The sequence below is a fragment of the Pseudorca crassidens genome, chromosome 11 (genome assembly GCF_039906515.1).
Source record: "Pseudorca crassidens isolate mPseCra1 chromosome 11, mPseCra1.hap1, whole genome shotgun sequence".
NCBI classification, from domain to species: domain Eukaryota; kingdom Metazoa; phylum Chordata; class Mammalia; order Artiodactyla; family Delphinidae; genus Pseudorca; species Pseudorca crassidens.
Window position 1 is genome coordinate 74,577,106 of NC_090306.1, and position 14,925 is coordinate 74,592,030.

The 14,925-nt window shown below is 33.0% G+C and overlaps 1 protein-coding gene across 10 annotated transcripts in view; it reads right to left on the reverse strand.

Annotated features, from left to right (window-relative positions):
- CEP290 (centrosomal protein 290) overlaps nucleotides 1-14,925 on the reverse strand; it is a 97,541-nt gene that overhangs the window by 43,455 nt on the left and 39,161 nt on the right. For all 10 annotated transcript variants that reach the window (XR_010932517.1, XM_067697488.1, XM_067697492.1 and 7 more), the window contains 6 exons: nucleotides 14,381-14,530; nucleotides 12,671-12,786; nucleotides 11,093-11,195; nucleotides 10,772-11,002; nucleotides 6,949-7,122; nucleotides 2,718-2,829 (listed from right to left, as the gene is read on the reverse strand). Coding sequence is in view for 9 of the 10 variants with exons in the window: in XM_067697488.1 (XP_067553589.1) it covers nucleotides 2,718-2,829; nucleotides 6,949-7,122; nucleotides 10,772-11,002; nucleotides 11,093-11,195; nucleotides 12,671-12,786; nucleotides 14,381-14,530 (886 nt within the window). In the remaining variant the exon portion in view is untranslated. The remainder of the gene's footprint in view (nucleotides 1-2,717; nucleotides 2,830-6,948; nucleotides 7,123-10,771; nucleotides 11,003-11,092; nucleotides 11,196-12,670; nucleotides 12,787-14,380; nucleotides 14,531-14,925) is intronic.

The following is a 14,925-nucleotide window of genomic DNA, read 5'->3' on the forward strand; positions in this document are numbered from 1 at the left end:
TTTGTATACATCTAATATCAAATATTTTACTTTAAATTATTTTATCAGTTATTATACCCTTATCTCATATATGCAGTTGTATAGCTTATCTTTGGACACAGAAGTTTGTGGCTAAATGAAAAGAGAACGAAAGCCCCCTCATTGACCATGAAAAGGCATCACGTAGGATTATCATTAGTTAGTCACCTTTTAAGAAGAGAAAACTAATACTTTTGCTTTGCATAACAGATATGCTCCAGGAAAAAAAATTTGGTAGTTTTAGTTTTTTTAGAGAGTCAATTAACCATATGTTCAGGGAAGTCAATTATTTTAAGGAACTAATAAGCAGTGATTTACTCTGTAAACAGTCGTAACACCAATAATGCCACCTCCTATCTTTCTAGCTTCACAAGCTTGAGTTTTATAACTGAGTTTGCTCAAAGAAATATATATATTTTTGAAACTAAACTGTTTTGGTGTCTGTCTCAGCTTTAAGAAGTGCTTCATTTTGTTCTGTGTCTTTAAATAGTATATGATTTTAGAATAGCTGCTGCAAGCAGTGATCAAATAGCTAACAGTAATGTTACTGAAAGAAGCTAAAAGTGTTAGGAAACCATTATGGTACAGAGATTCATTCAGGCAACCTTAAGCACCATGAAGGAAAGAAAAAAAAATTGCAGTAAATACAGATATACTAGGAACATAAAAACTCTTCTCCATTCTCTTTAGTGCTAAACTTTGATAATGAAAAGAGGCACATCACAGGGGCTGCAATAGACACTAGTCTACTCTATATTCTTGTGTTTGGAGTGTCCTAGAGAGAGGGTAACAGCCCAACACCAATCAATTCCCGCATGGAAAAAGCTAAAAAAGTGACACTTTTAAACAAAGATATAAGGGCACCAGGAAATAAAAGCTTTTAAACTTCAGTGATTTATTGTGGAGTTCCAGAATTTGGAGCGAATCTTCTCATGTCTCTGTTCAGAATTGAGGGGTTGACATTCGAACCTTGGCTTTGGAAGACAGGCAATGGTGAGGTCATTCCAAGATAAGGAAACACCTTAAACAAAGGTATTTAAACCACCTCAGAGCTGCCTCTCCACAGGACCTTGCTGGAGGCTGTACTCCTTCTCTGGCTTGTCACAGAGCACTACAGGATGCATTCAGTGTGCTTTTCTGGCAGCCCAGTTAACCTTTATTTTTCCTCTACAAGATTTGGACCCTGGAGCCAAACCAGGGAGCTAGCAAGAATAAGGCATGCTTGTAAAATTATAGCCATGTGCAGCTGTACAACAACAGTACTACCACTAGCAGCTGTGTTAAAGTATTTATAGAGAGAAAACTTCAGAACTAAGCTGAGTAATGTAGTGGATAAATATCTGTGAAAAAATTTATTTTTTACTTATTTTTTCTGAGAGGGATCGAAACTGTAAGCCTCATCTGATGGAAGATGTGAATAATTCACCTATGCATGTTTGAGGTTGACAGACTTGTAAAATCTTTTAAAAAATAAAGCTAGACTTTATATTAAAAAAAAAAACTTCAGTGCTATAAAGCCATGTATCGGAGAGATTAAGGTATTTGAAAATTAAGGAATTTCTATAGGGAATTCAGCACTTATTAAAGAAACACAGGATAGAATGAACAAAGAACTTACTAAAACTGTATATAATATCCTTTTCTATATCTTAGTTAAAATGGTATCTTCTTTTATGTAAGAGCTACATGGAAGTCAATTCACTTTTAATCTCTTAATGAATTAAAAAGTACATTTCTAAGAGTAGCTTATTTTAGACTTCCCAATGTTAAGCCTCTCTAAGCTACATGTCTCAGTTACCAATTTAATAGTAACAGAAACTTTGAATAGCATTAGCACTCTAAGGTCTAGAAAACAAATTAAAACATTTTATCCAAAGGGGCAAATTTATTTGAAAATTATAAAGCATAATGCTAGTGAGATAAAATTATTTAAATGTTGTGAACTAGGATAACCATTTGAAAAACTAATATGGAAAATCCTAGCAGAAGCCACAAAGATTTTAATACCCTTTAAGACAATATCTCTGTTAGATGTAAATGAAGATGTTCACTGCAGCACTATAAGCAATAGCAAAAATTAGAAAAGCTAGTGATTTAATCACCCAAACACAGTAACTTACTGCATGAATATTTATAAGTATGATGAATAAAAAATGAAATATTTTGATATCTACTAAATATAGCATATAATGTTTATTATAATTTAAAGTATATAAAATATATAAGCATGTATAAGGTCATACAAAAAAATGATACAGTAGTGGAACTATGAGCAATATAAATTCTTTTCAAATTTTTCTGATGTTCTAGGTGATCTTTTAATTTAAAAATATAAAATGATATACTCCTAATATAACTCTATACAGTGAAAAAACTCATAATACTATCATTAAAATACAGGTATTTCAAAATTATCATCAGTTTTAATTGTTAAATGGTTCAGTATAGCTAATGCTCAGTCATACATTTTTAACATATGATTTCATTAGAAACAAATCCAATTTAATAACTAAAAACCTAACTTTGGTAAAGGTTAGTATGAGATATTATTCATCAACTGCCTGTTAAATTAAACTGTTAGGCAGAGAGTGAATTTTTATCAAAATATTTCCTTTTTATCGGGTATAGAAAGGCACTTTAAATGAAAAATATTCACTATTGGATCTTAATCATTTTATATTATGAGTCATAATACTTACCTAATTTAGTTTCTTGTTCCCAGGCTTGTTCAATAGTGTGAAGTTTTTCCTTGGTAATCTCCAGTTCTTTACTTACAGACTCCATTTGTTCTTTTAGGGATGCATTTTCACACTGAATAAAATAGAAACATCACTGAGCAACTACATTGTAATTCAGATTAATACCACAGATGTGACACTGTCTGAACTTTATATAATAATCTCCTAAAGCTCACAATCTAGTTTTTTTTAACGAATGTAGAAGTTCCTCTGCATGTAATACAGATAGACATACACATAACATATATGTTGTATACACACACATATATTATTTTAAAATAATCATCAAAACCTTGTATATCCGATATGTGGCCCTAAACTCCTGAGTATTAGCTTCTGCCATGTTCACTTTGGCCAACGTGGAACACTCCAGAGTCTCACAATCTTCATAAAGCAGTGCTTACTTCCCTCATTCATACCAAGGGTTACTGAGCATCCACAGCATGCCATCGGTGACAGGTACTGTATGTTCATGATGAAAAGAAACAGACAAACTTCTGGCCTTCATAGGCCTCACCATTTGGTGTCTGTGGATATATGTGTGGTAGGAGTTGGGGAGGAGTGTGGAATGCAGCAGAATGTGAACAGATAATCAAAGAAAAAAATTCACTAAACAGGTCAAGATCTAGAAAGAAACAGAGTACAAAACCAAAGAATAATAAAAAGTAGCATATCCAGATAGAGTGCTTAAAGAAAGTATTAACCACTGAAGAGGTGGTATTTAAGCTGAAACTGATGGTAAGAGAAGGAGCCAATCTTGACAAGAAACCAGCCATGGAAAGAACTGATATACTACTGGTAAACCCAGATGCTCCAAAGCAGGAAAGAGTCTGGAGTATTAGAGGACTTGAACACAGTGAGCAACAATCAGAGTGAAGAGGAATAAAAAAAAAAGTTGGAGAGATTATAGGGGGCCATACCAGGCAAGGCATGGTATGTCAAGACAAGTAACTGGAATGTAACTTAAGGTATAATAGGAAATCATTTAAAGGAAGAAGTTTTAACAAATCATTCTGAATAAAATGTGGAGAATCAATAAAGGGGTAAATAGAGAAATGAGAAATTAGTCAGGAAGATACTGTAAAGTCCAGATGAGAGATGACACTGGTTTAGATTACAGTTATAGCAGGGAAGATAGAGAAAAGAGGACACATAAGAATTAATTACATTTGGGTGGAAAATGATAAAGGAAAGGAATGACTAGAGAATAATTCTAAGATATCTGCCTTAACTAAATGAGTAGATAATAGTGGCATACACTGAAACAGAAACAACTATGAGAGAAATAGACATCAGGAATTAAATTTGGACACGTTAAATTAGAGATCTCCTTGAAACAAGAGTTGTTAAGTAGGTAATTCCATACAGAAGAACAGAGTTCTGAGAAGTCAGGCTGGAAACATAAAATGTAGGAGTTGGCACATAAGTATAATATTTTAAGCTCATTTATTCTTCATTTTAACAAATAGAATGTCTACTACATGCCAGGTATTCTAAGCACTGGACTGCAATGGTAAACAAATTCCATCCTAAAACTTGTATTTTAATGGAGCAATTTGAAAATAAGCCAATATATAACATACTGTCAGGTAATAACCATTATGAAGAAAAATAAAACAGGGTAATGACATTTTTTTTTAAATAAATTTATTTATTTATTTTTGGCTAGGCTGGACCCTCGTTGCTGCATACAGGCTTTCTCTAGTTGCGATGAGCGGAGGCTACTCTTCGTTGCAGTCCACGGGCTTACTCATTGTGGTGACTTCTCTTGTTGCAGAGCACCGGCTCTAGGCGCACGGGCTTCAATAGTTGTGGCGCACGGGCTTCAATAGTTGTGGCGCACGGGCTTAGCTGCTCCACAGCACGTGAGATCTTCCCGGACCAGAGCTCGAACCCGTGTCCCCTGCATTAGCAGGTGGATTCTTAACCACTGCACCACCAGGGAAGTCCCGAGATTTTTTTTTTTTTTTAAAGGGCGATGTTATAATGAAAAGGAAGATAAGGGAATAAAACATGACTCTCTGGTAACATGCACAATTACAGCCCAGTTCCTAGGTACTGTAAATTCGTAGGAGAAAAACAAAAAAGGGCTTAAGGTATTTTAAATATCTTGCTACCCTTTTTGCTTCTCTTACTTCCAGACTCTTTCAAAGGATAACTGTGGCCTTGCTTCATATCCCATTTTCATAACCCTGCCCTGGTACTGCACCCTCATTTATTACCACTCTTACCTCTAATATTCAATCATTCTCTCCCCTTTAGCTCTAAATTTTCTTTTCCTCTCCTCTCAAACTTCATTGGTCTCCTTATTAAAAAAATTTTTTTGAAAAAACACAGCAAATCCTCTTCTTAATTTTACCTTAGTCCATATCTATTTCTCTTGTCTGCTATTATCAAAATTTCCATTTTTTTAATTGCCTTATCACCCATTCGGTTTTTGTATTTCTTTACCACCCACTCTGTTTTTCATCTTCTAAAATCTGATTTTCATCACCTTTATTCAATCCTTGAAGTTAACATCTATTAGCTCTAACTCTGTGCCAAACAGCAGGTACCAAACCCACAAAAATGAACTAAGTAGAGTTTCTGATATCAAGAGGCTTATATTCCTGTAGGAGAGGCACACATATAAACACATATAATATGATGTGATATAAATAGCAGAACTAGGTACAAAATATAGAAATAACAGAGAGGGTGAGTTTTTTCTATAAAGAAGGATGCTACAGAAAAAAAGGTAGTGTCTGAAAAAAGTTTTGAAACATGAATAGAAATTCACTGAGCAGAAAAACTGGGAGAGGAGGAAGGGCTTTCTAAACAAAGAAAACTGCATGTACAGAAGAACATACGAAACACTGTGGTGGAGAAAACTGGTAGTTCACTTTCTAAAACATTAATTGTGAATCTCCTTAGAATGTCACAGTAGATGACATGAGTTATGTGCGGGCTAATCACAAAAGTCACTTATTCTTTAAGTGACTGGCAACTTTTGAGAGGTTTTAAGCAAGGGAAGGACATGGTCAGATGCAGGTTTAGAATGATCACTTTGGTGGCAGCAAGGAGGACACAACACTGGAGGTAATGGTATGGGTAATGGTTACCACAGTGAAGATAATAAAGAATAAAACTAAGACATTGCCAACAGATAGAGACATATGTTCAGAATTATAACTGAGATACAGGAAGTAAAGGAGAGAAAAGGATATAATACAGAGACAAAATTTTTTAAGGTTTGAGTAGAGATGAAAAATATTATCTGGGAAAATAAGTTTTAAAAGTTAAAAATTACTCATTGATACGCTACCTGAAGGAGATTTCTTATCTATGATTGTCTAATGCTAGAGAAGAGAAGACAACAGATATGAAAGATGGGAAAAAATAAATTTTTATCACACTTAAATATTTAGAATTTTCCATAAAAATTAACATAATCATCTCTTCAAAAATAATAAAAAGTAAACTGATCATGATTATTTCTAGTTAATATTAATAAATAATGACGCAGATAATTTTGTAGGAGTCATTGAAAGCTATTCAGAATGTTTTCTTGAACGTGTCCCCCTAAGCAAGTGAGGGCTTTTGAGCCAAAAGAATTATATCTCCTTCCATTCCAATGAGAGGATCATAAAAGAGAATGAACCAAAAGACATAAGCCTTTATTTTTCATAAAGATAAACAAAATCAGGAGCTTGTTTTGCCTGCTGTAAAAGGTACGAAGGACGAGTGGCTAGAAGACAATTACAAAGGGTCTGGGCCACATTCATAGACTCCTTTAATTAAACTAATGATACTCCATCCTATTCTTCTCTCTCTCTACAGTAAGAAAGGATAGGGATTTGCAGAACTCATCCAAGGTCCAGGAAGAACCATGGATATCTCATCTACTCTCTGCTACATCCACCCCAAAGAGCCATGGACCATGAGGGAATAATTTACACTGGGATCAGGGCAAGAGAAAGGAATGGGTACTTAATAATGCTTCCTCTTCTGACTACATTATCCTATCTGTTCCATGTTCTTTTTTCTTTTTTAAGTACCTGATGGAAAGAGATTTCATTCAGCTAAATCACACAAGTGGGCTAAGGAAGATAACCTGGAAGAAGTCATCCAGAAGTCATTTTGCACCTATAGATAAGATATCACCAAAGAAGAATGGCTAAAATCACAAGGTTTAAGGATCACACATACTTACCTCTAGGTGTTCCAAGTTATTTGTTCTTTGAACAAGCATATTATCTTTTTGCAAGATGTCTCTGTACTTAGCAGTCAGTTCATTGTATTGTTTATTGGCCAATGCTAGTTCAGACAGAGAGACACTATTATCTATAACTTTTTGGAGTGCTGCAATCTTGAAAACAGCCATTTCCTATGTAAATAAAGATACACTGGATTAAGGTGGTGTATTTTTTTCTGGTAAAGGCACTAGCCACTTATGAGGATAAGATAATATAGCTGAAAGCAAAACAGATTTTAGAATAATTTAAAAAATTAGATTTCTCAAGAATTGCATATATTGCATATATTACAATATATTACAATAACTATTAAATACTTTCATACAAGAAATAATATTTGGAAATTTTAAATCATAATAAAAATACAGTGAATCCTTTTATAACTCCTGTCATAGTTAAATGAAATTCAGTTAATTTGAGAAACACGTAATATACAGCAGCAAAAAAAATATCACTTAGAATATATCTTTGGATGGCTTTTCTAAATTTCATAAGATTAAAAAAAAACTTCTTTTAAATGGCAAAATTTGCATCATCACAGGTAACATTTCCAACTTTGCTATTTCTGCTTATTTATAATTAATAACAAACTAGCTTTATAATAAAAGAAAATTTTTTGTTCACAGGAAAGAAACATTATTTAGGGAAAAAAAACTTCTCTGCATCATAGCTATCTGTAACAAATAATATCAAAGGCTTTAAATTACTTGGTTCATCTTCAACTCTTTAGCTACAGAGCTATAAGAGTCACTATTCAAAGACACTGTATTAACACCAAAAAGAAAATACTGAACATGAAACCAAATCTATGAAATGAGGAAGATAAGGAATTTATGAGTTCCCTGGAGGACTCATAAATTGGTTAGGACTCAGTGCTTTCACTGTGGTGGCCTGGGTTCAATCCCCGGTCAGGGAACTACGATCCCGCAAACTGTGCGGCTTGGCCAAAAAATTTTAAAAATAAAAAAATTTAAAAAAAATAAAAAGAATTTATGGTTATAATTCATTCTGAAGTAGAGTAATGAGGGGAAAATATTTGTAATAGTGCTTCAGATCTCAATTTGAAAACTTCTCTATATAAATAAATACACCCTAGTCTACCTTACCCTTGGGATTCAGTTTCACTTTTGCTTTGTGGTGAGGGAAATCATGTTTCCCATCCTTAAAAATATCCCTTTTTTTGGCTTTCCAATTGTTGCAAAAACAAACAAAAAATCCAGGTTGACCAATCAGGTTGAAGAGGAAGAAGATTCTAGTTCTTTCTTCCCTTCTATCTCAAACATTAGCTATATTTGTAATACTCTAAGAAAAGTACATTCTACAAAATCTAACACAAAATAAAAACAAGAACATTTCATATTGAAAATAGGTTTATTAGCATGACAATTTCACCCATTACTATATTTAAAAGGGAGTGGCAAGGAACTCAAGTTCATTCTAATTTTACTTTGAATTCTTCTATTTACATGCTCCTATGTAAATTTAGACATGTCAAATGAACATATACATGCTTAAATAAGGTCTGATCAGATGTAAAGCAAGGTGCAGAAGAGTTGCATGGCATGCAACTTTTTGTATCTTTGTTAATAACTTGCAAAAGGAAACATTAGAAGGATTATCAGTTACCTAAAGGGGGTGAAAGGATGAAGTAGAATGAAGTGAAAGGTACAAGGACAGACATAAGATTTCTCTGCTGACATCTTTTGTACATGTGAATGTTTTATATATTCAAATTTAATTTTTTAAAAAGTTATCCTTAAAACTGAAAACAAATGTAAAATAAATGAACCTAACTATATAGCAATTGTATAGCATAACCACACAAAGAGGAGAATTACTTCAAGTCACTATAGAATATGTTACCATGACGATACATCCCTAGTGAGAGATATTCTAAAGAAAATAAGAACTGTAAAGAAACTTTATATCTAGTAGCACTGGTATTGTTATTGTTAATACCAATACAAGATTACTGTTTTCAAATTAATGTATGAATATTGTAGTATAAAAAATAATTATTTTAATGTGATTTTAATAGATTTCCGTGTTAAAAAAATAAAGTACAAAATCAAAGGTTAGTAAAAACTCCATACTCTTACTTATCCTAAAATGTTAAATTTGAATTAAAAATAACAATATGAACTCATGATTTAAATCTATACATATTTTCCTAACTGGACTAGTAGCAATGACACTCCAAGAGCAATGACACCTAGGACTGGTTTTTGGTATCTAAATGCTGTCCCCACTAAAATGAACCAGGGCTCTTTAGAGAAATGGCTTATTCCAAGCCTGCCTAAGAAGTATACAAGGTACCTCTTGGACATATGTTGTTCCAGAAAACAAACTAAGTTTTGCAGCTTGGTTCAAAGACTAACGTATTTCTGTCAAATAGGATACAAGAACCTTCTTTAAAGGGCTCTCACTGGCCAAAGTTGAGACAAAAGAATAATGACTACACCTGAGTAAAACACACTGAATACTTAAAAGTGTGTGAGTCTGTTATGATACTTAAAGAAGAGAAAGCTGGAGGGTGCAGTGGGTGGGAGGGGATAGGCAGAAGCAGACTATACAAACTCTGTATTCTGAAAACTGGTCATGAAAAGGAAAGAATGACCAGTTTTTATCTTGCCTTTCTAGTTAGGAACCATACTTCAAGATAACCAAAGAGCTTGGGCTAATGAGGAGAAGCTCTTTATTTTATAAAGAATACCTGCTAGTAAATGAAGAGAACATAATATAATTAGAAAATCATGATTTTTGCAACTCTTAATGAAATAATTGGATCAGGCAACAACAATCACCAGTGGACACTAAAACCATTAGAAGAAATGATGAAGAATTGGTTATTTGCATGGTATCAAAATATCACCAAAGAATTAACTAAATCACTTAATAATAGAGATATATGGCTGTCTCCCCCTTAAGAAAGTAATCAATCATGAAACATGGGACTACCAGACATTCCATCTCTTGAAGTGATACACTATAAAGTATTACTTATAAGTACAAAACATTACTTATGAAGTGTTCTTGCCAAAAATGTTTAACCTTAATATAACCAAGGCTTCAAAGCTAACTTTTAGTAAATACAATGGATACAGGAACAAGTAAAATTATGAAAGAAAATAAACAGATAAATATTCATTATTTTTCAGAGAGAGGAGGGAAAAAAAGGGGGAGATTCTATATTTAAAAGACTTAGGACATGTAACATCCAAATACAATGCAGGGTCCTTGACTGGATCCTGGGACAACTGAGGAAATGTGAATATGATCTGGACGTTAGATAATATAAGGTATTGTTGTCAATTTTGTTAAGTGTGATAAAGTTATTGCGGTTATGTAAACAGAAAAAGACTTTTTTAGAGATGCACACTAAAATATTTAGGGGAGAAATGTCTGCAATTAAAATATTCTTACAAAAAAACAGATGAAGCAATTAGAGTGGAATGTTAATAAATGTTAACTATTAATCCAGGTGATGGGTATTCATCATACTATCCTTTCTTCTTCTTCTTTTTTTTTTTTTTGCGGTATGCGGGCCTCTCACTGTTGTGGCCTCTCCTGTTGCAGAGCACAGGCTCCAGACGCGCAGGCTCAGTGGCCATGGCTCACGGGCCCAGCTGCTCCGCGGCATGTGGGATCCTCCCGGACCGGGGCACGAACCCGTGTCCCCTGCATCGGCAGGCGGACTCTCAACCACTGCGCCACCAGGGAAGCCCTATCCTTTCTTCTTCACGTTTGAAAATTTTCAGAGTTGAAAAAAATCAGACGTACCTTAAAACGTTGCAAACGTCCAATTTTTTCACCAACTTCAGCCTCCATTGATACCAATTCATTCTTCTGTTTCCAATTTTCTTTTCTAAGCTGTCTCTCCATTTCTACTAAAGTAGTATATTGCCTTATGAGTGACTTTTCATTCACTTGTAAGACTGTGAGCTTTCTGCTATTTTCTGAAAGTGTTTTTTTCATTTCATCTGAATCCATCTGAAGAGCACTGAGCAAATTCTGCACAAAGTCACATTTATATAACTTGTTAAATCTAGCTATCTTAGTTTGTACAGTATTATATATTGATCTTAAAAGTGCTTTACTTACATTATATTCTTTTATTTTTATAGCATCTTGTTGGATTTGATCCTCAAGTTTTCTCTTTTCCTCTTTCATTGTTTCAGATTCTGTTTTCCAGGTCTTCTTTTCACTTAAAAAAATAAAAATGACAATACAGTAAACCTAATAAAATATTTAACTATAGGAAGAGATAGCTATAGATTATGGAAATTTAGTTTCTATAAAATAAGAGAAATCATAACTAGTCAATACCTGATAACATAAGTAGAAATGCCACTTGAAAGGATTTATCCTGAAAGTTATATTTTTATTTAATAAATGAAAGGTAAAGAAATTATTTTATCATTTTCATTTATCTACAAATTATTACTTTACAATTGTTACAATATAACAATTGCAGCTGAATCTTATAAATATTTTATTAAAAACAGAAAACAATTAAGAAAATAATCAATACCCCAAACTAATTCTGGAAATCAAGTCTCAGTATTCTGACCCTACTCTTATAGTAAAATTCTTTTTTTTTTTCGGTACACGGGCCCCTCACTGTTGTGGCCTCTCCTGTTGCGGACCACAGGCTCTGGACATGCAGGCTCAGCGGCCATGGCCCACGGGCCCAGCCGCTCCGCGGCATGTGGGATCCTCCCAGACCATGGGCACGAACCCGTGTCCCCTGCATCGGCAGGCGGACTCTCAACCACTGTGCCACCAGGAAAGCCCCTGACTCTACTCTTAAATTTGAGTGTTAAATACTTATAAAATATCTAGAATACAAACAAAATGAGAAATAATTAGACTTAAAAGAAGGTGTATAAGACATTGTTGCCTACCCAGACCTGCAATCTGCTTGGCATAAACCAATTATGGTGTCAGCATTCTCTCTGAACTGAATGATTCAAACCTGGACATATGACTTGGACAGCTCATTAACCCAATTCTGACTCATGAGATCTAAGTCTGCCAGCAGCCTCTGGAAAAAATTTCATGTAAAAATAAAAAGTTATGTGAAAAAAAAATGCCCCTCTTCTTCAATGGTCATGGTTCCATCTTCCTTGAACTCCTTCCTTCAGTTATTTTATAACCAACATAGGAGATAATATGACCTATACTATAAGACTCCCAAACATGACCTATCCTATAATTAGCTTTGGTTTTCTTGTTAGATCAAATTGTAGTCACTCTTAGTGTTTAAATCACCTTTAATCAGGTATTCTAACTATTACTAAGGATATTAGTCCATTGGTACAGATGAGATGGCAGAGATAAGCACAAACAGGTTAGTTCCCCATGAAAATATATGAATAATGATGATGGTGATGATGAAGAATGATGCTAACAGCTGACATTTATAAACAGTTCATATGTGCTATAATATTCACAAAATGCTCATATCTGGGCATTTTCACATAATTCATTTAAGTTTCATAATAACCCTATGAAAAAGTATTACTATCACAGAATTTTATAGATAAGGAACTAAGACACAAAGCGGAGGTGAAGAGGCAGGAAGAAAAAGTAAAAGAAAATATCTAAATATTTTTTGTTACTTAGCTTTAACACGAATATTCTTCAATTATATTTATAAAGTTTTGCTAACACCTATACCTTAGGTATTCTTTATATAATAAGCTCTGTTGATGACGAATTACTGCGAATTTTCTGTTATAGTCTTCAAGAGAATCTTCTAAATTCTTTAACTTATTTTCTTTATATTCTAGTTCCTAAAAATTGGTTTAAAAATGAGAATGAAAAAAGCATCAGGATATATTTTAAATTTGAGGGTATAAATTCATATTCTGACAAGATTATAGAAAAATATACAAAAGATAATAGCAAATCCATAAGCAGCACAGGTCATTTCTATGATTATTCTGAATACCTTATGGCATATGGAATGAGGTAATATGTGTAAATGAGAAGTGCTATGAAACAGATAAAATTATTTTCATCATACAGAATAGTTACAGTAACCATACAAATGATCAGATACAGTGGTTACAAACTTACCTTTAGCCACTCAGTCCCACATACCCTTTAATGAACATATGCATTCATAGCTCCAGTCAAATTGTCCTTTCCAATTATTTCATTTTGAAGATGAAGAAATTTGAGACTTAGAAAGATCAAGTAACTTACTCAACATTAAAAAACTCATTAATACTACCCTTGGTAACCATTTTCTAAGCACACATGCCAAGCTCAGTGCCAGGTGCTTTACATATTGCAGATCTAACACTTGCAGTCAGGTCTGGCTGACTCCAAAGACCTTGCTACTTCTATCACTTTATGCTGCCTTAGGATTGGGAGTCCAAGTACTTGTTTTGCCACTTTGAACAGGTTTTCAGATTCCAAATTGGTTCTCTAATCTACCACAATGCTTCTCATGTGTTTTTTATATAAAGATGAAAAAAATGAATCTTATCACAAGTAACATGACAATGCAATACTTCTATCACTTATTGACAATGTTCCTGTATTGAAGAAGAATAAATTCATGAAGAATGCTAAAATTATAAATTTAAAAGTAATGATATAACATGAATTATAATGTTCTAATAAGTAAATTCTAATACTCAAAAAATGATTAATTAATATAATATACAAATACAAGCATCTGATAATCATAACTCAAGTATATTCACAAATGGATTATTTAGGAAAGGGAAACAGCAGTGCTTATAATCAAAAACTTACTTTCATTGATTCTGAACACATTTTTGTGATTATATTTGCAATGTATGTGATATTACGGGTATTCACACTCAAATGAAATAATGAAAAGCATCCCTCATTATGCCATTCATAATGACTGTAATATAGACAGCAAAACTGAGAAACAAACACAAGGCAAGCAGTATCCTTTCTAATTTGCTAACAGATTAACTAATACCTTATAGGGTAAAGGGAAGAAAGAGATAAAAGACAATTTTGTTTAAAAGTTTCTTCTTGTAGTTAACACACAAAAAAAGGAACAATTCTAATCACTACACAAAAAGCTGTGTCAGACTTTATTCATGTGAATTGCTTTTCCAACCAGCAATAAATAAAAGAGCTCACCTTATTTATACATTACTACCTTATAGTAGCTGCATGTTATTCTATCTGTCAATCATATATTTCATATAAATGGCACACATGCTTCTCATTCAGATAAATGGAATAAACTGCTTTTATTCATAACATTCCATCTAATATCAAAATCATTAAAAAAAATTTCACTGTTAATATTCTAAGAACGCAAAGGAATATATGATGATTAAATTATAAAACATACTATCAACTATTTTTGTTACTCACATATAAAATTTTCAGTACCTGTAAGATATGTATTAAATATTCATTCTGAGAATTAATGATATTGGCACTAGATGGTGCTACCCCATCAGGTAAGTCTACTCCTTTAAACACAACATTTGATCCTTCTGATTGTCGTAAAAGACTGGTCTCTTTTTCAAGATGATCTATCTGCAAACGAACAGTTCAGAAATGAGAATCTCATCTCTTACACCCAAAGAAAGACAAATTTAAAAGCAGTAACTAACACTTCCTACTGAATATCTTGAACAAGTAGATATATGAATGCTCTGCCAAGTATTAATTAAATTATAATTTAATTTATAATTACTACTACTTAGAAATGTCTAGGAATAGATTTAGAATTTTTGTATCCTTTTATGTTACACAGTACTTATTTTTCCACTAATTTAATTAAAAAAATTCAAACAGAAGGTTTCCGAACGTTGAAAGAATTAATTCAAGGGGCATTTTCTCATTAAATAGTCATTAAAAAAAATTAAATGTTTCATATTAAATCTTTATTCATATGCTTAGCATTTTCTTTTATATAATAAAATTCTCAC